The sequence below is a fragment of the Hemicordylus capensis genome, chromosome 4 (assembly GCF_027244095.1).
Source record: "Hemicordylus capensis ecotype Gifberg chromosome 4, rHemCap1.1.pri, whole genome shotgun sequence".
NCBI classification, from domain to species: domain Eukaryota; kingdom Metazoa; phylum Chordata; class Lepidosauria; order Squamata; family Cordylidae; genus Hemicordylus; species Hemicordylus capensis.
The window spans coordinates 39864417-39891465 of NC_069660.1; the positions used below are offsets into that span (position 1 = coordinate 39864417).

The following is a 27049-nucleotide window of genomic DNA, read 5'->3' on the forward strand; positions in this document are numbered from 1 at the left end:
ATGAACAGAGAACATGGAGAGACTAAACTTAGACTTAAGAGCAGGGACGTAGCAAGGTTGGAGGGGGCCCAGAGACAAGATTTTAAAATGGGCCCTTCGCTGATATACACACACAAACACACTTCACAATATATAGTGCACTCACACTCACATCCCCATTATGAATACGGTGAATATCTAGTTCACACTGAATCTAGTTTTTTTCCTCTCTGCTCCTGCCGATCTCCAAGAGACTCAACATAATTCATAGGGGGTGCAACATGGGCTGGTGGGGAATCATGTGATGTGCCTCTGGGGGGCCCCTTGAGGCTGTGGGGCCCCAAGATGACTGCCTCCCCTTGCCTAATGGTAGTTATGCCCCTGCTTAAGAGTTGAAAGAAGTACATGGAGTCTGGATACCATCCCCTAACAGGAATGCTTCTGTTCAGGGCTCCAACCAGGAACAGTAGCGTTGTAGATCTATTTGAGACTTGCAGAGTATGGAAGGGCAGGGAGCTTTCAGGAGAGGAGAAAAAGTCTTCTTTTCCACCCTCCTGGAACTGTCGCCCGTAATGCTGTGTAGCACTAAAGGCACAGATATGGGACTGGCTTCTGTAGCCAAAGGGGAAGCAGGGGAGGGCTTTCTGGAGAGTGGAAAAGGGCAAGGTGTGTTATACTAAAAGGAATGATAGCTGGGTGTGCTGCAGCTCCCACATGCCTGTCTATATCTGTCTCTGAGTATCAACTCCCTGGTCTTATCTCACCTGGTTGCTCAAAACTGTACCCACAGTACCTTCTTGCACAAAACGTTCCGTTTTAACACCATGAGCACTAATGACTTGACACTAACAGTGCAGTTTGGTAGGCCTCTGCACCACCAAAAAACATCAGGTCTATTCAAATCTGATCTGATTGCAGGAAAATAACTGGGGAGGTCAATATGGCCTCCCTAATACCATCAGAATCCAGATCAGGTTGGAATGGACTCGATATTTTACCGATAGTCCTACTAGATATCTTTTCCCCATGCTTAGGCCCTTTAAAATTTCAAGATTCACCACTGCCAGTCCGGCCAACATGGCTGCATCCCTTAATGGAACTACAATCCCCACAATGCCTCGTTCCTCCTGGCCATTCTTTAAAAGGCAAGCACAAATTAAAGCCTTTGCCTTTTTGAACTGGCCTTTCTCCCACTCTCCCCTACTTTGTAAACAGAAGAGCCTTCAGTGCTGACGAAACTATGATGCCAGAGGCCTACCACCCAAGGAAGCAAAGCCAATGGCAGCAGTGGGGGCCCGAGCCAGAGGCTTCCAGTGTAAATCTCCTTATTTCGGAGTCTGATGCTGAGATTGCCTATCGTATGGCTAAATTCTGCGCCACTGCCTGCAATATTAGGAAACAAATGGTTTACCCTTATGACATGTAAGTTATATGTGTTATTGTGGTGGTGGGTTGGTAGTCCTAATATTATTCATTATTATTTAGTACAGGAGAACCTCAATAGTCGCAGGGGTTCCATTCCATGGTACAACTGCAGATACGGAAACTGCAAATATCAAGGCATTAGGTAATTGAGGGTTAGATTCACGGTCAGGGGAAAATGTCTAAAAACATAGGATTTCAGAGGGGGGATATGGGAGGAAGCTGCCTACCATCATAGCTGCTCCCCCTGAATCGCTTGTGCCCCGAATGCCTCCAAATCTGCTGAAAATCAGCCAAAAATCACTTCTTTTAAAAACGGGGCCATTTTGAGGCTCTGAAACACAAAAAATGGTGGCCGGAAATGACTTCTGTAGTCATTTCTGGCCACCCTGACCCACAGATACGCGAGGTGGATGTGTTGTTTCCCCCCGCATATGCCGAGGTCGAGTGTCTTTTACCCAACTGTGGATACGCGAATCCACGGATATTGAGGGTCTCCTATATTCGAGTATTTTAAGTTGTACTGCCTGTAACTGTTGATTGTTGCAATTGCTGGTTGGTCATGGACTGTAATAGATGATGATGATGATGATGATGATGATGATGACACCTCCAGTGGAGGTCCAGAGGTGGCCAGGAAAAACAACCATCAGGCTGGTGGCAGCAACAGGGCCAGTGCCAGAGGGGCGGTGGGTGGCTGGCAGCATCTGAGACCTCACAGGACCAGTAGTGAACCAGAGCAGTGGCAATGAGTCTTGAAATTTTAAATTACGTAAGCCCAGGGGAAGGATTTCCAAAAGGCATATTGGAAATATGTAATTCCATGCCAATAGGAGGAAGAGCAATTGGAGTTCTGAGACCTTCCCTATTGGCTGCGGAATGACTGCCAATAGTAATGATATGGGTACTACCAGCCTGATATGCCTACTGAACCTATCTGACTGCACAGGCCTACAGCCTGGTGCTTACACAATAATTTACAGTCAGGCACAAGGAAGTTGCATCTGCTACTAGAGCTTTAAGCATCTCTTACCTTCCTCAATATCATTCCTTAAGGAAGCCTCAAGCAGCGCAACACTGGCCTCAAAAGAAACTTTCTTGCGGCTGACCATGTTCCTCTTCTTCTCGTGCTTTCTCTTCTTGTGCTGCATCTCCTTCTCATACTGGGCCCACTTCTTTAGCTGCTGAGCCCTGCGCTTCTGGGCTGCCCGGAGTCGCTCAAGTGTAGGTACCTTATCCAGCAGCTGGAGCTCTGTCAGCAGGTCCATGTGTGTGTCCATTGCTTCTGCAGGCTAAGAGGCCAATGGGTCTACTGGACCAGCAGGCCAGTTTGGGCCCCCTGTTTTAACTGTCTGGTACTAGGAGAATATTCTGTGGCTGAACCGTGAGCAGCACTTCCTAGAGTCTGTGGAGCACATGGTGGAATTCTAGAGAGAGAGAGAGAGAGAGAGAGAGAAAATATATATATATGAGTCTTGTCACAGTTCAAAGCCAAGCCATGAATACACAATAGTGCCAGCTAATTTCTGCCTGCCACATCCCTTTCTGCCTGCCACATCCCCCTGCTTTCTGCCTGCCACATCCCCTGACGCCACCCTGCCTCCTCGCTGATCCCACCTTTGCCTCCCTTAGGGATACAAAGACTGATGCATATCACACTTTTTTAAATGCAGGTGTAACAAAATGCAGATCTCCCTCTTAGTTCAAGAATGCCCGATACTTCCACTCCACCTTGAGTGCTCTGAATTGGGGACATTCATAGGAATATAGGCAGCTGCCATATACTGAGTCAGACCTTTGGTCCAACTAATTCAGTATTGTCTTTACAGACTGGCAGCGGCTTCTCCAAGGTTGCAGGCAAGAATCTCTCTCAGCCCTATCTTGGAGATGCTAGGGAGGGAACTTGGCACCTAGATGCTCTTCCCAGAGCGGCTCCATCCCCCAAGGGGAATATCTTCCAGTGCTCACATGTGGTCTCCCATTCAAATGTAACCAGGCAGACTCTGCTTAGCTAAGGGGACAAGTCATGCTTGCTACCACAAGACCAGCTCTCCCTTTTGGTATGGAATGAGGACAAACCTTGCTTTTTGTCACTGAAGGGACAGTATGGTCTTAAACATTTTTTCATCACAGTAGGTAACCAGTTCAACCAGATCTTCCCTTAGGCATGTACTTTAGAGTCTAAAATTTGAGGAGGAACCTCCAGTTTGGTGGGAAAACCTCAACCCTGGATTGGCCTAAAACCAGCATTTTATCTCTTTTCATTGGATCCCAAAGGCTGTACCTCATCTAGCCTCATTTGCCAGCTATGTCTCAAGTAGTACAGCCAGTTACCTGCTCAGTAGCAGTTTGTGAGAACTGGGCCATATTGTCAGATTTATCCACTAGTAACCTGATCAGTTTTTATTTACCATTATTATTATTGCACAGTGTAATGGAGCATTATAAAACCATAGTTTTAATGGAGATTTTGTGCCCTGTAGAAGTCGGGTTAGAATCTGGTATTAATTAGGCCACTGTCCCTCTTACAGAAGTCGCAAAGGGCTTGTGTGAAACTGTCACTGTCACATGCAGTAACACATTCAGAGTGGCCTAGATGCACAGTTCAGCTCCTTGCAAATGTAGATCTCTGTCCAGTAGCATCTGTGTTATTTTTGTGTCTATATAACAGTGACACTCCCCTCACCCTGGAACTTCTATGCCATTAACTAGCTACTATGCAACACAAAGAAGTTTAGCTAAGGTTGTTCCCTTTACCTCCATGCCAGAAGGCAAGCCGGACAACTGTTAAAGGCACAAGAGCCCTTCCAGGAAGAAAGCTGACAGCCCTATATTTAGGAACATATGAAGCTGCCATATACTGAGTCAGACCATTGGTCTATCTAGCTCAGTATTGTCTTCACAGACTGGCAGTGGCTTCTCCAAGGTTGCAGGCAGGAATCTCTCTCAGCCCTATCCTGGAGAAGCCAGGGAACGAACTTGGAACCTTCTGCTCTTCCCAGAGTGGCTCCATCCCCCGAGGGGAATACCTTACAGTGCTCACACTTCTAGTCTCCCATTCATCTGCAACCAAGTTGGACCCTGCTTAGCTATGGGGACAGGTCGTGCTTGCTACCACAAGACCAGCTCTTCCAACTAGAAATGCATGAGCATCACTGTTGCTTTAAAAAATTGATCAAGAATTTGCAGTTATTTCCTTAGAGTATTCAGAAATAGCCCAAAGCTTTTCGCAAACATTTTTAAAAAATGCTCATAAAACACAATATTTGCCCTGTGCCAGTCATTTTCTATGCTGCAGGGTCTTTAACTCTGTCCCTTCAAGTCCATAGAGGCTCTGTATGTTTGCTGAACTAGCTTAGCAGAACTAATAGAGCCTGAAGGTCCACAAATGTCTGGTTGGGGAAATACAGCCACTGAAGATAGAGAGATATAAGTTTATTCGGTCACTGACCAGCAAAGCCACTGAAGATCTCTTGGGCCAAGGGTTTAAATGGGGTGGGGTGAGGGTCCCCCTCCTGCAACAGCCATTTTCAGACCCACGGGTTCTTTTTATTGTCTCTATTGACATCACTGGAGAGACTCAATGCATCACTGTTATCCATTGCAGCAAAATCCCCTCCCCTCCCTACATATGAGAGAGTACTACATCTACGGATGAGCCACCTAATGGCACAGCAGGGAAGTAACTTGCCTAGGGAGCAAGAGATTGCTGGTTCAAATCTCCACTGGTATGCTTCCCAGACTATGGGAAACACATATAACAGGCAGCAGCGATATAGGAAAATGCTGAAAGGCATCATCTCATACTGTGAGGGAGATGGCAATGGTAAACCCCTCCTGTATTCTACCAAAGACAACTACAGGGCTCTGTGGTTGCCAGGAGTCGACACTGACTCAACAGCACCACTTTACCTTTACATGTACAGATAGTGTAGTATATCCCTGGCACTGAAAAAGGGGCTAATACCAATATAGTTGCTAAAAATAAAAATGCAGCACAGTATATTCTCTGTCATGTAAAATTACCCTTGGAAGGAAAACTATAGCAGTTGCTAGGACATGCATTCAATGAAAAATGCAAACTAATGGGGCCCATTCATTTTTATTAACAAAATCCGTGTCAGAGGAATTCAGATTTGCTCACAGTAGCATATCTTAATTTGTAACTCTTCAGTAATGGGTTGCTGTTTGTCCCTAACCAGGTGCTTTCGGACACAGTTATTGCTAGGCACTTAAAAGACCCAGGAACTGGGGGCCCACAGGGCCTGGCTCAGTTCTGTAAGTGAGAAATTGGTATAAAAAAAGAAAAGCTAAACAACCTGTTTAAGTTTTTAAACACTGTTGGTAAGCCGTGACAACTGTAGAAGCCAAGGGAAAGAGTGGTGGTATACACGGACAGGGGAGTGGAGTGGAATCAAGAATATTAACAGTCAATCCATCAGATTGATTGAACAGTTTAATGAAATAGATATTACTAGCAGGGCTGGCACAGAGCATCTGTGTGCTAGTTCTCCCTGCCCCGCATTGGCCGATCTGGCCACATGCCCCGCCTTCCCACCCCCTGCCTTACATCCCCTGACATCCAGGATAGTGGCAGAGGTGGCAAAAGCTTCTTCTGTGGGCCTGCCTGCCGCCCAAAGGACATGTCAGGCCATTTTTGCCCCATTTTGGGCAGCAGGCAGTTCCACAGAAGAAGCTTTTGCCGCCCTCTTCCTCTCCACAGGTGGCTTGCACAGCCCTCTCTGCCATCTTCCTCTTCATGGAAGAAGCCAGCACTGCACCTCGTCGGCCACATTCCCTGTCTCCACGTACGTGGCAAGCCTCACCCCTGTATTTTCATTGGTTACATCTGTGGTGGGGGCGGGGCTTGCCACATACATCCTTAGCCTTTTATACATATAGATGTACAGAAGGGCAGACTGCTTTTCCGTGCACTTGCTGCTGGCCGTTTGTTAGCCTCGCCTCTACAGCAGGACTGGAATACGAGTAACTAAAGCCCCATTCAAAAGCTGGCCTGAATCCAGGAATGGATTAACCAAAAAACACCACATGAATGGCAAGCTCAACAGGCTTTCTCCAGGCTATCAATTGTCTAATGGAAGGGGACGAGAGAGGAAAGCACCACTGTCTGCATTCAGCATCACATGCAGGCACTTTAGGAACTTCCTGCTTGAGCTGAGAGTGCACATATTGCACAGGAAGGAGGCGACTGCTCACCACTATTATGCCATGGGATGTGGAGGGGGCCTGTAGAGAATGCAGATGCTGTGCAGTGCACCTAGAAGGGAAGTGTTCAGAGTAACAGTGCAATGCCAAGGCTGTTACAGTAACAGTTCACCAAGCTTGTCAGGCAGTGCTGCACTAAAGAATTGACCCAGGGCACGTGCTGCTGCCAACACTCCTGGTGAAGGGTCCTTAATCTCCCATTGATTTCAATAAAGCAAGATTGTTGCACGGAAACTAGTGGGCAATTGTATGCCTGAAAAATCAATGCCACCTAGAAGTTACGGGAGAAGAGCAGCTGGATTTCTCATTGAAATAAACAGAAGTCAAAACAAACACAACTAACACAAACGAATGCAACAATACAGATATGAAGTTGTTAGCTAATAAGGACAAACAGAATGATCTAAAAGAAGAAAAATCTTGCACACCGTTAATAGTGTCACCCCAAAAGGCAAAACCAACAGGTCTGCTCTGGATTCAACAAAACTGGATCTGCTCTTTTACTCTGAAGCATCCTCCATGGCAGAAAACACTGAACTCCTAAATAAACAAATACTTGCCCCCCACCACAAAAAAATAAATTCATCCTTTGAGGAGCTAGCTGAACAATGCATTTATTAAAAGGAGAGCATTTCTGACTCACTCAGTGCAAGGAGTGAAACAAACAGCCACACTAAGAAGAGACAAAAGCCTCAGAGGAATAGATATGTTTGGTAGCAAAAGCAGAGGTGGATATCTGAAGAGCTCTCAAAGCAAATTAACTCCTACTCACAGAAACTCAGGGCAGGGGGAAGCCGCAAGGAAGGCTGCTCCCCAATACTAAATGTTTTCCATCAGGATAGTTCATGCAAAGAACACATATTATTTGTTTCCCCACAGTACTGAAGCAGTCAGGACCGACACACATTTTGCATACAAGCTGAAGGGGGACCTTCTTACACATGTGTGTGCACACACACAAGCACATCACTGAAATGCTCTCCACACAACCACCTCTAAACATGCTCTTTTCTTTTCTTTTTAAAAAATGTTATGTCCATAATTGTTCTCCACCCCCACCCAGCAATACATCACATACTTCTCCTCTCCACTGGAGAGGAGAGCTAGCCTTGTGTTAGCAAGCATGACTTGACCCCTTAGCTAAGCAGGGTCCATCCTGGTTGCATATGAAAGTGAGACTAGAAGTGTGAGCACTGTAAGATATTCTCCTCAGGGGATGGAGCCGCGCTAGGAAGAGCAGAAGGTTCCAAGTTCACTCCCTGGCTTCTCCAAGATAAGGCTGAGATAGATTCCTGTCTCCTTGGAGAAGCTTCCTTCAGAGAAGCTTCCTTCAGACAGAGAGATTCCTGTCAACCTTGGAGAAGCCTCTGCCAGTCTGTGAAGACAATACTGAGCTAGATAGACCAATAGTTTGACTCAGTATATGGCAGCTTCCTATGTCCCAAAGCTTTTGACAAGGTTCCCCACCAAAGGCAGTCATGGGATAAGGGGAAAGGTTCATGTGTGGATTGGTAACTGGTTGAAAGACAGGAAACAGAGGGTAGGAAGAAACAGGCAGTTTTCACAAGAGAAGGAAGAAGTGGGGTCCCTCAGGGATCTGTACTGAGAGCAGTGCTCTTTAATTTGTTCATAGATAATCTAGAAGTTGGGGTAAGCAGCAAAGTGGCCAAATTTGCAGATGACACTAAACTATTTAGACTAGTGAGATCCAAAACAGATTGTGAGGAGCTCCAAAAGGATCCTTCCAAACTGGGGGAGTGGGCGACAGAAAGGCAAATTCAGTTCTATGTAAGCAAGTGTAAAGTGATGCATATGGGGGGGGGGGATACCCCAACTTCATATATACACTGATGGGGTCTGAGCTGTCAGTGGCTGACCAGGAGAGAGATACTAGAGTCATGGTGGACAGTTAATTCAAAGTGTCAACTCGGTGTGCAGAAGCTGTGAAAAAAGCAAATACCATGCTAAGGATCATTAGGAAGGGGAATGAAAATAGGAACATAGGAAGCTGCCAAATACTGAGTCAGACCATTGGTCCATCTCACTCAGTATTGTCTACACACACTGGCAGCTGCTTCTGCAAGCTTGCAGGCAGGAATCTCTCTCAGCCCTATCATGGAGATGCCAGGGAGGGAACTTGGAACCTAGATGCTCTTTCCAGAGTGGCTCCATCCCCTAAGGAGAATATCTTACAGTGCTCACACTTCTAGTCTCCCTTTCATATGCAATCAGGGCGGACCCAGATTAGCTAAGGGGACAAGTCATGCTTGCTAACCACAAGACCAGCTCTCCTCTGGTCTTATGAAAATGCTATTATTATTATTATTATTATTATTATTATTATTAATTATTATTATTATTACATTTATATCCCACTCTTCCTACAAGGAGCCCAGAGCGGTGTACTACATACTTAAGTTTATCTTTCACAACAACCCTGTGAAGTAGGTTAGGCTGAGAGAGAAGTGACTGGCCCAGAGTCACCCAGCTAGTATAATGGCTGAATGGGGATTTGAACTGGAGTCTCCCCAGTACTAGTCCAGCACTCTAACCACTACACCACGCTGGCTGTATGTCCTTATACAAATATATCAATATATCACATTTGGTCTGTGGAAAGTTCTGGTCACCATAGAACTGGAAAAGCTGCAGAAGAGGGCAACCAAGATGATCAGGGGCCTGGAGCATCTTCCTTATGAGGAAGGCTACAGCATCTGGGGCGTTTTAGTATGAAAAAGAGGCGACTACAAGGAGACATGATAGAGGTATATAAAATTATGAATGGAATGGAGAGAGTGGACAGAGATAATTTTTTCTCCCTCTCTCACAACACTAGAATCAGGGGTCATCTCATGAAACTAGAAGCCAGGAAATTTAGGACTGACAAAAGGAAGTAATTTTTCACCGCACACCATTAATCTATGGAGTTCTCTGCCATGGGATGTGGTGATGGCTACTAGCTTGGACGGCTTTAAAAGAGGCTTAGACAAATCCAGGGCACACAGTTTTATCAATGGCTACTAGTCTGGTGGCTATTGGCCACTTCCAGCCTCAGAGGCAAGATGCCTCTAAATACTAGTTGCAGGCGAGCAATAGCAAGAGAGAGGGCATGCCCTCACCTTTTCCCTTTGGGCTTCTCAGGGGCATCTGGTGGGCCACTTTGTGAAACAGGATGCTGGAATAGGCCTTGGCCTGATCCAACAGGGCTGTCATGTTCATGAACTACTCCCTTTTTTGCAGCTTTCATATCACATGACATCATTGCACCCCAAAGTTACCAAGAACATATTTAGATTTCAATTACTACTACATATTGGCATTACTTTCACTTGCCCTTCATGCAATGAATAATCATCCCATGCTCCCTTGAGATGCTACATCTGACAAACACATTCTAACTTTGCGTAGGAAGACCACAGTCATTGAGTGTAAATGCCAAAGCAATCAGCATTATCCCTTTAATGCTGTTCCCTCTGAAGTCCTAGAACAACTTCGGGATCTTTTATTGCCATGGTCATGACTGCGTTCCTCTGTGATGGTTATACCCTACAGGGAAGCTGATCTTGCGAATATGTCAAGAGCCTATACTCATTAAAATTTGGCAGCTTGAATAATCATTAAGCAAGCAGGCTATTGATCCTCCTGCATCCATCAAGCCTACTAGCAATTACTCAACAAGACCAAACACAAACCAAAAGTACCACCATGTCTCAGTTCAGATGCCCACCTCATCACAAGCTGTGGAGGTTTTGGGTACTCCCTCCTCCCCGTTTGAATGTGGCTTGCCTCTCAGTTTCCTTGTCTAGTGCTAACCATAGTTAGATTCCAGAAATCTATTAGACTGCCCCACAAAACCATCAGCAGGAATCCATCTCAAACCATGGTTTGGGATTATAAGTGAGTTTCTGGTTCCAGTTTCAAGGGCAAATGCTAAACCACTCTTTGCTCATTTGGGCATTATGGTAAAGTACATAAAACTCAAAAAGTATCTTTTCAAGACCCAGCTAAAAGATCACAAAGCTGTGAGAAAGTTTTCAAGTTCTGCAGAATACTTCATCAACCTGGATGTTAAGCAAAGAATTAAAGGGTCAGATGGGAGAAAGACAAAAATGGAAATGATACAAGTCCTAAAGTCTGCCGTTTGTATCAGCCTTAAGGAGGAGTGCAGAAGGTTTTATACAGACTTAGATTAGCCTCTGCTAAGTGATCGAGAGATTGTGGTTTGTACCAACTACTAGAGAAACCAATCAAAATGGCTGTTTCCCTCCCTCCTTTTTTTAAGCCTGTCATGGTCATTTTCTAGTCCAGAGAAGGGGATGGCACACCCCAGATAGACAAGCCGTTTACCTGTTGGGAAAAAAGATTACTGTTGAAAGCTTTCATATCATGTTTGCATGAGAGAACTGGAAAATGCATCCACCCAGTCATTCCATTGAAAATAGCCACATCTAATGAATATGATTTGAATGAAAATATCTGTCTATCTCTCTGTCTATACACACACACACACACACACACACACACTGTATAGGACACCACAATTCAAAATAAGCATTTTAATTTCAAATTTCAAATGTTGCATTCAAAACTTGAATGTCAAAAGGGAAACGCTGATAAATTACAAATATTTATGAATATTCAGTTCTAGAACAAGTGCATTAACATTTATGCATATTGGCATAAGTTGTTTGTGAATTTTCCTCAGTTCAGTTGGCAACCCACACACTGGGGAGTTCACTTGATGAATACTAAATGAATAAAAGGCACCCCCCAAAAAATATTCCTTCACCAAACCAAACCAATCAATAGTGGGCGGGGAGGTGGAGTGGCTGTGGTCTATACGGATAACAACTCCTTTACCAGGGTCCCTGTTAGGGTATCAGATCATATTGAATGTGTGTACTTAAGTTTGGGGACCAGGGATAGATTGGGACTTTTGTTGGTGTACCGATCGCCCCGCTGCCCAACTGAGTCCCTTACTGAGCTCACGGACTTGGTCATGGAACTTGCATTGGAGTCTCACAGACTTCCGTTAATGGGGGACTTCAATGTTCATTTCGGGACCAGCTTGTCCGGGGCAGCTCAGGAGGTCATAGCAGCCATGACAACTATGGGCCTATCCCAAGTGGTCTCTGGATCGACGCATATTGCAGGTCACACGCTTGATTTGGTTTTTCATTCTGATCAGGGTGGTGTTCCGTGGGTGGGGACTCCTGTGATATCCCCATTGTCATGGATGGATCACCATCTAGGTTGGACTTACAGCCACCTCCCACCTCTGCAGGGGCGAGGGGCCTATTAGAATGGTCCGCCCAAAGAGGTTATTGGATCTGGTAGGATTCCAAGAAGCCTTGGAGGGATTCAATGTTGGCTTTGCTGGTGATCCTGTTTATGCTCTGGTTGAGAATTGGAACAACTTGCTCACCAGGGCAGTAGACTCAATTGCTCCTAAGCATCCCCTCCGACTCGCTTCAAAATTGGCCCCTTGGTATACAGAAGATCTATGGGGGCTGAAGTGGCAAGGTAGGCAACTGGAGCGCAAGTGGAGAAAGACGTGACTCGAATTCGACAGATTACAACATGGAGCACATCTAAACATCTATGCTCAGGCAATATGTGCAGCAAAGAAGCGGTTCTCCCATATTGCCTCTGCGAGTTGTTCAGGGAGTTGTCCAGCGGAGTTGTTCAGGGTTGTGAGGGGACTAGTATCTGCCCCCCATCCCTTGAACCAGAATTTGGAATCATCAGTTACCCACTGCAATGTGTTTAAAGAATTTTTCACAGATAAAATCTCTCGGATTTGGGCCAACTTAGATGGAGACTCCACAATCAATTTGATATCTGAACTAGAGGTGTCCAACTATTTCTCTTATGTGATTCGACTGGATCAGTTTCAGTTTGTGACTCCAGAGGATGTGGACAAGCTGCTTGGGGCGATGAGGCCTACCACCTGTTCTTTTGACCCTTGTCCAACATGGCTTGTTCAATCTAGCAGGGAGACTGTTGTAGGCAGCCTGGTGGAAATCATAAATGCTTCTCTGAGGGAGGACAGGATGCCTCCTTGTCTTAAGGGGGCAGTTATTAGACCTCTTCTAAAGAAGCCTGCATTAGATCCCTCAGAGTTGAGCAATTATAGGCCTGTTTCCAACCTCCCATGGTTGGGCCAGGTAATTGAGAGAGTGGTGGCCTCTCAGTTCCAGGTGGTCTTGGAGGAAACTGATTATCTAGACCTATTTCAAACTGGTTTTCAGGCGGTCTTACGGGGTGGAGACTGCCTTGGTCGGCCTGATGAATGATCTCCAATTGGGAATTGACAGAGGAAGTGTGACTCTGTTGGTCCTTTTGGATCTCTCAGCGGCTTTCGATACTATCAACCATAGTATCCTTCTTGAACGTCTGAGAGTGTTGGGGGGGGGGGGTGAGGCTGTTTTACAGTGGTTCCACTCCTACCTCTTGGACAGATTTCAGATGGTGTTGATTGAAGACTGTTGCTCTCCGAAATCTGAGCTTAAGTGTGGTGCCCCTCAAGGCTCCATACTTTCTCCAATGCTTTTTAACATCTATATGAAAGCACTGGGAGAGATCATACGGGGATTTGGAGCTGGGCGTTACCAGTATGCTGATGACACCCAAATCTACTTCTCCATATCAACCTCTTCAGGAGTTGTCATATCCTGCCTAAATGCCTTCCTGGAAGCAGCAATGGGCTGGATGAGGGAGAATAAACTGAAGCTGAATCCAGATAAGATGGAGGTATTTATTGGGCGGGGTCAGAACTCTAGAAACGATCTTGATCTCCCTGTTCTAGATGGGGTCATACTTCCCCAAAAGGAACAGGTTTGCAGTCTGGGAGTTCTTCTGGATTCACACCTCTCTCTGGTTTCTCAGGTTGCGGCGGTGGCCAGGGATGCTTTCTATCAGTTCCGGCTGATATGCCAGCTGCGCCCGTTTCTCAAGATCAATGACCTCAAAACAGTGGTACATTTGTTGGTAACCTCGAGACTTGACTTCTATAATGCGCTCTGTGTTGGGCTGCCTTTGTACATAGTCTGGAAATCAGTTGATTCAGAATGCGGCAGCCAGGTTGGTCTCTGGGTCATCTCGGAGAGACCACTTTACTCCTCTGCTCATGGAGCTACACTGGCTGCCAATAGGTTTCCGAGCAAAATACAAAGTGCTAGTTATAACTTACAAAGTCCTAAATGGTTTAGGCCCTGGGTATTTAAGAGAACGTCTTCTTCACTATGTGCCCCACCGCCCATTGAGGTCATCTGAGGAGGTCCGTCTCCAGTTACCACCAACTCGTTTGGTGGCTACACAGAGATGGGCCTTCTTAGCTGCTGCCCTGAGATTGTGGAATGCGCTCCCTACTAAGATACGAGCCTCCCCATCTCTGGCAATTTTTAAGAAACTTCTGAAAACACATCTCTTCAACCAAGCTTTCTCAGCTTTTTAAAACTTGTTTTTAAATTGTTTTGGCTATTTGATTGGTGTTTAATGATGTTTTAATTATTAATTATTTTATGCAGTTTTATAATTTCTGTTTTAATTGTTAATTGATTTTAATGGTGTTTTAATGTAAACCGCCCTGAGCCTTTTGGAAGGGCAGTATAAAAATTTTAATAATAAATAATAATAGTGTAAAGGCGACAGCCAGAAAGGTAAGCTCAAGAGAAAATCAGTTCATAGTGTTAACTTGGTAAGAGCCTGAAAGAGCTCAACTACTACAGTTTATATACTGCTTTTCAATAAAGAAAAAGTTCTCAGAGTGGATTACATAGGAAAAAACTGAATAAGGAGAAGATGGCTCCCTGTCCCCAAAGGGCTCACAAGCTAAAAAGAAACCTAAGATAGACCACAACTACAGACACTGGAAGGAAGCTCAGCTGGGGCTGAATAATGGCCACTTGCTCTCCCCCTGCAAAATGAGAGCAAAACTTAAAAGGTGCCTCTTTGCCCAGTTAGTAGGCCATACAACAGATCTCTTTTCTTGTCAGAGTACTACTTTATTCCTATCAATTCAGACTTCTACACCATTGGTGCAACTAATGACATTGCAAAGGTCTATCACTTGCATGTTTTCCAGCAGAGGTACTCATTAAACAATCGCTGTTCAACGCACAGAGAGGCAACTCCAGGCTTTTTACAGGACTGGGTTAAGGAGGTAATTCTGAACAGAAGTAGGAGGAAGATGCATGGATGTGAAGCATGCTTTGCTACTCATCACACCATACCCTCATCAGTGAATGCATTTCAGTCTGAATATGCTCTCAAGTGCCAAATATTCTACAGAATTCCAAACACAGCATGTTGTGCTTGTGTTAAAGCTATAGTGTAAGAATATCTTAAAAGCATAAATAGTAATGTCAGAATTCTTCTTTTCTTATAGTGGCTAGATTAAAACTTCAAAAAGAAGAAGTTAATTTAAGAGGGGGAGAAAACTCATAACATCTGTACAACATTGCCACCATTTCTCCAATGCTTCGCCCTTTAATATTAAATCTCTGGAAACAATCAACAGGTTTTCCCAATATTGTCTCCCATTACATTCTGTTCACAATAGAAGTGCACAGAATTTGACCACATTTCTCATTACTGAGCAGCATAAGGAGATGGGTGGGGAAAGAATCACTGTGATGCAACATCTGGACCTCTCGAAGAAAGTTTTAAGAACTATGGAGTCTAAATCAATGACGTCATGAAAAAGCTTTCAATTAGCATCAATCACTTCTCAGATTAACATCATTGGTGCAATTTCTATACAGTGGCTGATGTCCTCATGAACCACTTGCACTTTTAGAGGCTGCGGGGGCACACAAATCTCCCTGTCCCCCAAGGCAGAACAGATGCACTAGACCAGGGGTGCCCAACTTGGACCCTCCAGCTGTTGTTGGACTACAAATCCCATAATCCTCGACTACTGGCTACTGTGGGGATGATGGGAGCTCACACAACAGCTGGAGGATGGAGTTGTACACCCCTGCATTAGCGTTGTTAAAATTGTGAAGTACCCTCTGTGCTCCTGAAGGGCTCTGCAAGAGCAGAAACACGTTACTGAGGGTCCGTGATGTCATTCCACTCATATGGGGCCTTTCCGGAGTGTGTGGGTTGCTCCAGAACCTACAGGTTCTTGCACAGGGGAAGTTGTGCTAAGGCTCCGGTCTCACCTCTGCAAACTCTAGAAGTGAAAGCACTTCATTAGAAAGCCAGCCAGTGACTTGACCGCTGCCTATGCGAAGAACTGCTAATTGAGCAAAGAGACACCTTTTTAAAGTGGTGATTCTCTTTACTGGGTAGGGAGAGAGCAACTGGCCCTATCCATCCCCAGCAGAGCATCCCTCCAGTGGCTGCTGATGGTGTCCATCTTATGTTTCTCTTTTAGATTGTGAGCCCTTGGGGGACAGGGAACCATTTTATTCATTGATGGATATCTATGTAAACTGCTTTGGGAACTTTTGTGGGGAAATGATATATAGATATTTGTCGTATTTTTAACTGTATGACAGACAGGAGCAGTCCTGTCTGCTAGATCCAGACACAGTTATCTGCTCTGCTGTGGGGATTTGGCTGGGGGTAGGAGGTGTTTTCCCCTGCTAACTAGGCAAAGAGGCACCTTTTGAAGTGGTGATTCTCTTTATTGAGCAGGGAGAGAGCAACTGGCCCTATCCAGCCCCAGCACTGCATCCCTTCAGTGGCTGTTGCTATATGTTCCTTTTTAGATCGTGAGCCCTTTGGGGACAGGGATCTACCTTATTTTTCTATGTAAACTGCTTGGAGGACTTTTGTTGAAAAGTAGTATCTAAATATTCATCATAGTAGTAGAAATAATAGTGGGTGTGCTTCTGGGAAAAGCTTGATCCTTGTCTCACCCCTGAGGCAGAGACATTCAGAGCCTGGAGAATTATTAATTATTATTACTACTACTTCAAATAGAGAAAGAGAGAGCCAGCGTGGTGTAGTGGTTAGAGTGCTGGACTAGGACTGGGGAGACCCGAGTTCAAATCCCCATTCAGCCATGAGACTTGCAGGGTGACTCTGGGCCAGTCACTTCTCTCTCAGCCTAGCCTACTTCACAGGGTTGTTGTGAGGAGAAACTTAAGTATGCAGTACACCATTCTGGGCTCCTTGGAGGAAGAGCGGGATATAAAATGTAAAAATAAACACATATATATTTATGTACCACTTTTCAACAAAAAGTTATCCAAGCAATTGTTGGAGATGAACCTCCAGTGCATCGACCTTTTGCACCAACTGTCCTAATGACCACTAGGGGCATTGGGAGTAGAGACAGTGAGTCAGGGTCTCCCTATCTGTCCCTACTCTATGACCCCTGAACTGACTCTGCAGCACTTCCTGTGCTGAGTCACAATCCTCCCTTTCCTCCTAGAGAGCAGATGGAAACATCTCTCTCTCTCCTTACCTATCTACTATGTAGTCCTTTAGATTAGATATAGGTCTTTCCTGTCTAAGTGTATTTAACCAATAAATGTTTAGTGTTTAGTCACTAAACACTAAACATTTATTGTACCCAGAATGTTGGGGGCAATATGCTCAATCATTGTAAACCGCTTAGAGAGCTTCCAGCTATAGAGCGGTATATAAATGTAAGTGCTATTGCTATTGCTATTGCTAGTCACACAAGGATCTCCATGTGTTTTCTCTAAATAGCTGCAATATCCAAACCATCCTCTGCTACCTACTCTGTAACTGGAGTGTGTGCTCATTCCTTAGTGCTCTGCTGTTTTACCTATTGTGGGTAAAAATCAACAACCTCTAACAGCAATTTACATAAGGAAGAAAGAAATCAGGTAGTTCCCTGTCCCAAGGGCTCACAGTTCTATAAATAAACACAAGGTGGACACCAACACTGGAGGGATGCTGTGCTGGAGTTCGGCAGGGAGATTTCCTCTCGCTCGCTAAATATGAGAGAGTACTATAAAAGGTGCCGCTGTGCTCAGTTAGAAGGGGTGACTTCTTTGTTCTAGGCAGGAAGATCTATATGTCCCTACTGCTTTTGATTTCAAAACATGTTGGTATTCAAACATGTATTCAAAACATGTTTGAAAGCTGCCTTGAAGACCTTAAAAGGGAGGAAAGGGAGGATATAAATAGTTAAAATACAAACAAACATAACAAACAAAATAAGCCACTCTGCTATGGGTTAAAATAGCTGCTTCTGTAAGATAGTTGTTACATTGCAAGTGTGGTGGATATGGTTTGAACACCCATTCACTGCATTCTGAGGCATTTATTTTCAGGGCAGCAAATGTTTGTGCATGATTTCAACAGCTGCATCTTTTCTCTAAGAGAGAACTAGAGAAACGACGAGAGAATCGTCACAGAAGAGCAGCTGCATTGTTAAGTATTGAAGAGATCCAGGCCTTGGCTCAATCTCCAGGTTCCACCCCACCATCAGCATTTATTTTGCAATGAACTTTGCTTTTAATCTATCTCTTGCTGGTCTTGTGTTAGCAAGATTGAATTGTTTCCTTTGCTAAGCAGCAAATTGTCCACCTGGTTTGCATTTTAATGGGAGGCTTCATGCGAGCACCCCTCTTAGGAAGAAGCTCTGGGAAGAGCATCTGCATGTTTGCATGCAGGATTCCAAGTGCCTTCCCTGGCATCTTCAGGACAGGGCTGAGAGAGACTCCTGCTTGCATCCTTGGAGAAGCCACTGACATTCTGGGTAGACAGTACTGAGCAAGATGGGCCAATGGTCTGACTCGGTACAAGACAGCTTCCTAGGTTCCATAACCCTCCCCCACCAGCCCACCAATTAATGGAACAGCTACAGTTCCATGAACACCCCGACCCACCACAGGATTTTTTTTCTCCATCTCCCTCCTCTGCCTTTGACACCACATCCTCCACCTCTTCATTTAGTCCAGCAGCACACATTGCAGGGCAGTTAGCATCAGGGTGCCAAAGAGAGCTCACAGCCTCAGCAACTCTGCCTCCTTCTCCTTCCAGGCCACCAAGAAAGCCTCTATGTCACCAGGGCCACCAGCCGGAGTGTTTTCCCATCAGGGCCCAAGCCATCCCCCCCCCCCACACACACACACAAGTCCCAACAACCCTACCTCTTCTTTCCAGGCCCACAGGTCACCAGTGCTGCCATTGCAAGGCCCACACTGCCACTGGGCTGCCAGCCCAAGAGAGCCCACAGCCCCAGTAACTCCACCTCCTCTTTCAAAGCTGGTCTGTGCTATAATGGAAAGGGTGAGGAATGGATGGAGGCCTTCTCCCCATTTCCTTTCCTTTCCTGCTATCTCTGGGTGGTTTAAAGGTAAAGGTAAAGTGTGCCATCGAGTCAGTTTTGACTCCTGGCGACCACAGAGCCCTGTGGTGGTGGTTGGTAGAATACAGGAGGGGTTTGCCATTGCCATCTCCCGCGCAGTACGAGATGATGCCTTTCAGCATCTTCCTGTATCGCTGCTGCTCGATATAGGATACATTTATGTGATCCTTCGTAAAATGGCTGAATCCTCACCTTACTGGTGGGTGCAGGGAAGGCCTAACAATCAGACACAAAAACTGTTCTCTGCACACACCCAGTTCACCAGCCGACAAGCAGGCTGCAATGACAGGCCTGAAGCCCTCGACCAAGCTAGCAGTACTTAGCACATTCCCTCACTTTTTAAAAATCACATTGTCCATAGGTGTATATGGGATGGATGGATGGATGGATGGATAGATAGATAGATAGATAGATAGATAGATAGATAGATAGATAGATAGATAGATAGATAGATAGATAGAAGGCAGCAATTTGCTACAGGCAAGCAACCCCTCATTTAAACTACAAGTGAATCCCCATTAACACTGCTCGGGAGCAGACGTACGGCTTCCTAGAGGCAAGTGCAGCCGTTACGGCTAAGAGTGGCAATTAGGAAGGGGAAATGCAAACCCGGAGAGAAGGGCAGCTGGCCAGCTTCTCCCTGACTTTGGTGCAGCTCATTAATTAGCATATGACATGGTTCAGAAACCCCATGCAGTTCTCGGCTCTGCTGTTCAGGCTGCCCGGTTTCAAGATGACCTAGTTTCCTTCCCAGGTTTTTTCCCCCTTTTTAAAAATTACACTTGCCAGTTTCGCTTTTCGCACAAACTGGTCAGTCTAATTATAGCACCGCTACAATGTTCACTTACCTGTGAAGAAGCAGAGGCCAGTGTAGTTCACAAAAGCATGGCATTGTAATTGCTCGCTCCCTCTCCCTCTCTCTCTCCCCCACTTTCTCTTAAAGGAGAGGGCTGCACTGCACTCCTTGTTTCCATGAGCTCAGCATTTCCGTTGCTTGAGATGTGCTAAGAACATCCTGCAACCCGTGAAGCACAACCAGAAGTGTGGCAAGGAGAATCATGGCTACCCCACGAGCCAGAGGGAACGAGAGACAGGGAGGAAGAGTGGGGGACGAGGGGAAAGAGGGTGGCTTAGAGTAGTTGGGCTACAGGATGGGTAAAGCCCCATCCCAAAACAAATGCTGGGAAGCGAAAGGGAAAGAGGAGAGGTAGACATATCCATCTCTCTTCAAAATTAACAAGCTTTTACTATGCAGATCCTGCTTTTTGTGAAGAACAGCCTTCATTACCTGAACACTGTAGACCAATTCACACGTTCAGTTCAACACACATACAATCTCCGTACAGATCTGTACACAGTCACAAATTATTTCCAATGTACACACAATAGCACACTTCCTATCTCTATCCTGCATTTGGAAAGGTCCCGGACCCAGGTTTACTTTTAGAATGAACACAGGAACTGTCCATTCACACAGAGAATGAACACAGGAACATGTAACTGTCCATTCACACAGAGAAATGAACACAGGAACTGTCCATTCACACAGAGACATGTATTAGGGTGCAGACACAGGCACACATAATATCTTGTGGTAGCAAGCATGACTTGTCCCCTTAGCTAAGCAAGGTCTGCCTTGGTTGCATATGAAAGGAAGACTAGAAGTGTGATCACTATGAGATCTTCCCCTCAGGGGATGGAGCCGCTCTGGGAAGAGCAGAAGGTTCCAAGTTCCCTCTCTGGCTCCTCTGAGATAGGGCTGAGAGAGATGCCTGTCTACAATATTGGAAAAGTCGCTGCCAGTCTGTGTAGACTAGACAATACTGAGCTAGATAGACCAATGGTCTGACTCAGTATATGGCAGCTTCCTATGTTCCTAATGTCTCACCTTCACCCTGAAATGTTCTCGGAGTTTATATATATATTAGGTATATTAGGGTGGTGATGGGCATAAGCTGATACAACTCAGCAGCAGCATGCTTGTGTACCTTTAATATTGATAAAATATCAAGGGCAGCTACTCAGTCAGGCCTACGGCCCTTCATCTGCAACAGGGCTCCATGACTTCAGCCCTCCAGCTGTTACACTACAACTCCCATCATCCCTAGTCACAGTGGCCAGCAGTCAAGGATGATGGGAACTTTAGTCCAACATCTGCAGAAGGGCTGAAGTTGTGCAGCTTTCATCTACAACCTTGAAAACAGATCCAAGTGCCCTTAACCTGAAAAGAATATAAACGTTCAATTATGTAACCACATTGTTTTAACATAACTACATTAGGCCACTATCTAGATTACATATGGAGCAGTTGTCCTTACTGCCTGCCATCATAATAGTTAAATAATCAGCAGCAGCCTCTAAGCAAATTACGGCTCTGATCCTGGATATGAGCAGGTAATCAAGCTTAACAGCAAGCATTTCATATGGCTCTGGACAGCTGGGGGTGGGGGGGAACTAGCTGTCCAAAAAAAAAAAATCTGGTTGGTGGAGACCGCGGTGGGAAGGAGGCAAAAGGCAAGCACAGATCTCAAGTTGCCAGCATGCTCTGAACCATTCCCTCCCCCATCCCATTTATTACAGTGCTACAAATGTTATTTGTGTCTAACTAACTACTGAAGATGATCAGATGTCTATGATTTATGAAATAATTTAGGGTTCAGGAAATCATCTTTCCAAAAATCATAATGCCAGAATGCCCAAAATGTTCTTATAGCAATGCCATCAGGACTAAAAAACCTGTTCAGAAGAGGCAGCTCCAATTCAGAGTACGATGAAAGTCCATGTTTTAACATGCAATTAAGCAATTGTTGTAATGCATACATGCACACGTGAAATCAATTCACGCTTTTAGCTCTATAAGAAGCACCCAGATAAGGATGTAAAAATGCATGGACCTTGCCCAAACTAAGTAAAACCTCAATCTGGTAAGTGGCTGGATGGGAGACCACCTGGGAACATGAACACCCCCTGGAGTGCCCTGATGGATGGAAGGTGGAATATAAAAGATAATTAATCAATAAGCCATCCTTTCAGAACATTAAGAAAAATGTGATGTGTGTGAATGGGGAAGAGAGCAGGTCTTGTCTTGTGGTAACAAGCATGAATGGTCCCCTTTGCTAAGCAGCATCTGCCCTGGTTGGCATTTGGATGGGTGACTACATGTGAGCACTGTAAGATATTTCCCTTAGGGGATGGGGCCATAGCTCAGCAGAAGAGCATCAGAGGTCCCAGCTTCACTCACTGGCATCTCCAGGTAGGGCTGGGAAAGACTCCTGCCTGAAACCATGGAGAGGTGCTGCCAGTCATTGTGGACAATACTGAGCTAGCTGGATCAGTGATCTGACTCGGTATAAGGCTGCTTCCGATCTTCCTACTTCATTCATATATATATTAATACATGTCAGTTTCATTGTTGGGAAAAACCAAAAGGACCTGTGCACCTCTTTCAAGGTTGTTCACTGTGCTGAGTACCAGCAAGAGGCTGGCTAGCACACAGCTTTTCCATTCAGTGCCAGAATCTTTTGTAAAATGGTATGCAATACCTACAAGCAGGTGTTTTGGAACCAGTTTCTCCTGCCTTAGGCAATGGAAATCATACTCCCTGTAATCCCTGGACTAAGTAATTGGCATGCCTTTAGCAACCCACGCCAAATTCCAAGGGCAAGTGTCCAAATGCTGTTAACACCTGTTTTGAGCTTCCTTTTGGCTGTCAATGGATTAAAAAAAAAAAAAAGATCTAAAAGGTCCCACTCCCATCTAACCTTCAAACTAAAGGCACGCTTGTGTGATCACTTTAATATGTGATAATTCAAATAAAAGTTCTTTTTTACCTTTGAGGGGTGGGAAGACATGACCCACCCACATTCCTAAAGGAAGCCAAAGGCTGCTACCAGGTTTGGGTTTTTATTTCTGGAAACCGTTCCAGTCCAATTTATCTGTAACCAGAATGGCATGGCTGCCACCACCCTGTGGCTCAATCTCAAGCCACCGCGGTAATGTTTGAATGAAAACAGCAACGAGACTGATCATGCGATTCTACTGGGGCAGCTCCAAGTGTTTCGGCACCTGGAAATAGAAGTGCCAAAACACTTCGAGCACATCCCTACTTTCCAGAGTCCAGCACATGGACATGGCTGCTTCTCACCCTCTATGATCAACCCACCCAGTCCAGTTTCTTCATCCAAGCCAACAGCTTTGGAGTCAAATGTAAGTAGAGTTCCCATGCCCCCCAGAATTCTAGGTTTCACCTGGATTTTAAGCATCTCACCCAGATTGCTTAGCCCACCCAGATTTCAGATTTCATTAAAATAAAAAATAAAATAAAATAAAATAAAATAAAATAAAAATAGCAAGCAAGCTCTAGCCCTTGTAGAAGCGGAGTTATGGAGCAAAACATGCAGTCAGTATTCTGCTCAAATATTATTTTCAAGCTAATTTACATAACATGCAAATTAGGCACCCGGATTTGGAAAGCCAGAATATGGCAACCCTAAATATAAGGAAAGACTACCACACTGCTCCAGGATGGCATGAATCAAGCCATTGCCAACAAGGAAAAGGAGTAACTGTGCATGGCTTCCCGGACAGCACACCCAGCATGGCTCCCTCTGTACAGGACTTTGTTGGGGCGCTGGACAAAAGAACCCTCAAGCCCTCTGCCCAGATGGCTCTCGCCAGCAAGCCAAGTCACACGGCACACACAATACTATTTTAGAGATTTATACAGCTATGCATCCCATTTATTCCAAAAGAGAGCAATAAACAAGCCTAGCTAAGACTTAGGCCTCCACATCGAGCCCTTACTGGCCTCAGAGACCTGGCAGTTGTCTGACCTTGCTGTCTTCAGGAACCAGCTTATATATCAGCTTAGCAGCAGCCAATCTATATACTTGGTAGGGGGAGAGAGAGGAAGAAATTCACCATAGCTCTTGCCTTTCCATATTATGTTGAAACCCTGTCATGTTAGAGCCAGTTTGGTGGAGCCCGTTTAAGCCTCCTCACAGGAAAGCACTCTCCCAGCAAAACAGCTCTTCCCATCTCTCCTCCAAGGGAGTCCAAACAAACAACACACAGCAGAAACTCCTCTAGCCAAGCCAGAGCAGCAAGCCTGCATACTGTGTCACACAGCTATTTTTCGCCCACCTCTGCATAATGTATGCAGATAGATACTTGGCATGACTCGCCCTTCCCACATCAGTGCCACCACTCTGCAAGTACTGCAGAAGCTCAGTGAGGGGCCAAGAAGCTCAGTTCCCAAAGGGTTCTGTAAGCAACACTCCAAGTTGGCCTTCTCAAGACACCACCCACACAGCCCTCCCACTTCAATGATCTCCCACACATCACAGCCCAAAACTCTCGTCGCCCACTCTTGGGTCCTTCAAATATTGCATGCACACAGGATGCTAGTGTGTCAGAAAGATGTGATTCCTATACCTGCGGTTTATTATTACTGCAAACTTGCCATAGTCATTCACTATGACCATCAATATTTGTTTCTTTATTTCACAGATGTTATTTTTCACATGAAAGATGAAAACCACCACCGCTCTGCAATTGGTACATATCTGTCTTAACAATGCACATTATCTAGCAGTAAATGCATTAATCTTTTCAGCCCGATTCAGACGTTACGCTGTACAGATATCTGTACACTCGTACATTTTTTGTGTAAATTACTGTAAAGTAACATTGGGCCCTCGAGTCATTGTATTTGAAGGGCCTGTATCCAGGCTCACTTTTAAAATGAACCCAGGTAAATTACTGTACCTGGGTTCATTTTAAAAGTGAGCCTGGATACAGGCCCTTCAAATTCATGGTAAAGATAGGACGTGTACTGCTGTACCTGCGTTCAACATAACATGTGAATGACATGTGAATGAAGTACAGATCTGTACCTGGGTACGCTGGACATTTGTTGTACAAGTGGTGAACATAACGTGTGAATGGGTCTTTTGTTGTGTTATCAAACCAAGATAGAATAACCTAAACAGGAACACATCCAAGCTCATTTTATACATGTGCTTTTCTCTCTCCATCTTCCTGGTGCTACATAGGTAATAAGGATATTGTACTCCCTCACTATAGCAGGTTCAAAAAGGGTGAAGCTAGGGGCCATGGAGTGAAACTGCACTTTATAGGACCAGGTATTCTTAAAGGCAGTCACCTTCAGTGGCGCAGTGGGGAAATGCTTGACTAAGAAGCAGAAGGTTGCTGGTTCGAATCCCCACTGGTACTGTATATCAGACAGCAGCGGTATAGGAAGATGCTGAAAGGTATCATCTCATAGTGCGCAGGAGGCGGCAATGGTAAACCCCTCCTGTATTCTACCAAAGAAAACCACAGGGCTCTGTGGGCATCAGAAGTCAAAATCGACTTGACGGCACACTACTTTACTATTCCTAAAGGCACACAAATGGCATGAGAGCTAAAGACAGTTCCTGCAATTCAGGTGCTGATAAGGCATGACTGAACAGACTAATCACAAGAAGTTAGCAAAAGTCACATGTGTTAGGGTGGGGGGTTTCAATAAATCCAATAAATTTCTGCAAGGCAAATAATTCATCAAAGTACACAGTCATTTGGGGGTTAAAGGTAGGATTGTACCAAATGCCTTTTCTGCTTCTTTGCATCAGTTCTAAATCTTTCTTGAACACTCCAGGAAAACTGAAATAACTTGGCGTCAAGTAGAGAATGTAATAACTTTTTTTTTTAAGTGTCTAGCTCTTGAGGTAGTGAACATTAGCTTCAAAGCATGTGGCAATATCTAGTGAAATGCTGGGCCATGTAAAGATGCTTAGCTGTCCCAAAAGCCGGAGGAAGCCTGAAGGACTCATGCTCAAATGTTGTCGCCCTACTGTGATCAGTGGTTAAATTGGAACTTCAAACTGTATCCCAGAAGACCTGAATTCTCTGCCAACAGCATAACAATATACGGCAGCAATACTAACGTTAGTGATTGTTTGGGGCACCTATTAGACAGATAGTGCCTGTATTGGACAAGAAACTCTCCAGACCCCAGGCCTGAAATGGTTTTGGAGCCAGCGTGGTGTAGTGGCTAGAGTGCTGGACTAGGACCGGGGAGACCCGAGTTCAAATCCCCATTCAGCCATGAGACTAGCTGGGTGACTCTGGGCCAGTCACTTCTCTCTCAGCCTAATCTACTTCACAGGGTTGTTGTGAAAGAGAAACTAAAGTATGTAGTACACCGCTCTGGGCTCCTTGGAGGAACAGCAGGATATAAATGTAATAACAATAACAATAACAAGAAGAAGCAGCAGCAGCAGCTTAAACACACTCCTTCAAGGGCAAGCTACACATTTATTATTTATTTCTTTATTATTAAAACTTTTATACCGCCATTCCAAAAGGCTCAGGGCGGTTTACATTAAAACACCATTAAAATCAATTAATAATTAAACAAAAGTTATAAAACATAAAACAATGATTAACAATTAAAAACATCATAAAACAACAATTAAATAATCAAAACAATTTAAAAACAAGTTTTAAAAAGCTGAGAAAGCCTGGTTGAAGAAATGTGTTTTCAGGTGTTTTCTGAAAATTGCCAGAGATGGGGAGGATCGTATCTCAGCAGGGAGCGCATTCCACAATCTCGGGGCAGCAGCCGAGAAGGCCCGTCTCTGTGTAGCCACCAAATGAGTTGGTGGCAACTGGAGACGGACCTCCTCAAGTGACCTCAGCGGCCGGTGGGGCTCATAGCGAAGAAGACACTCTCTTAAATACCCAGGGCCTAAGCCGTTTAGGGCTTTATAAGTTATGACTAGCACTTTGTATTTTGCCCAGAAACCTATTGGCAGCCAGTGTAGCTCCATCAAGAGTAATGTGGTCTCTCCGAGATGACCCAGAGACCAACCTGGCTGCCGCATTCTGAACCAACTGAAGTTTCCGACTACGTACAAAGGCAGCCCCACGTAGAGCGCATTACAGAAGTCCAGTCTGGAGGTTACCAACAAATGTACCACTGTTTTGAGGTCATTGATCTCGAGAAACGGGTGCAGCTGGCGTATCAGCTGGAGCTGATAGAAAGCACCCCTGGCCACCACCTCAACCTGAGAAACCAAGGAGAGACGTTGATCCAGAAGTACTCCCAGACTGCGAACCTGT

General features: G+C 45.1%; 1 protein-coding gene across 4 annotated transcripts in view; it reads right to left on the bottom strand.

The window, feature by feature from the left end:
• The window catches only part of PPP1R16B (protein phosphatase 1 regulatory subunit 16B), a 187648-nt gene that overhangs the window by 116284 nt on the left and 44315 nt on the right, over window positions 1-27049 (bottom strand). For 2 of the 4 annotated variants that reach the window (XM_053243464.1, XM_053243465.1), the window contains exon 2: window positions 2435-2828. In XM_053243464.1, the coding sequence (XP_053099439.1) occupies window positions 2435-2681 (247 nt within the window). In that variant the 5' untranslated portion in view covers window positions 2682-2828. Of the gene's footprint in view, window positions 1-2434; window positions 2829-19773; window positions 19825-27049 lie in introns of those variants that run through there. The other 2 variants (XM_053243466.1, XM_053243467.1) reach the window with 2 other exon arrangements.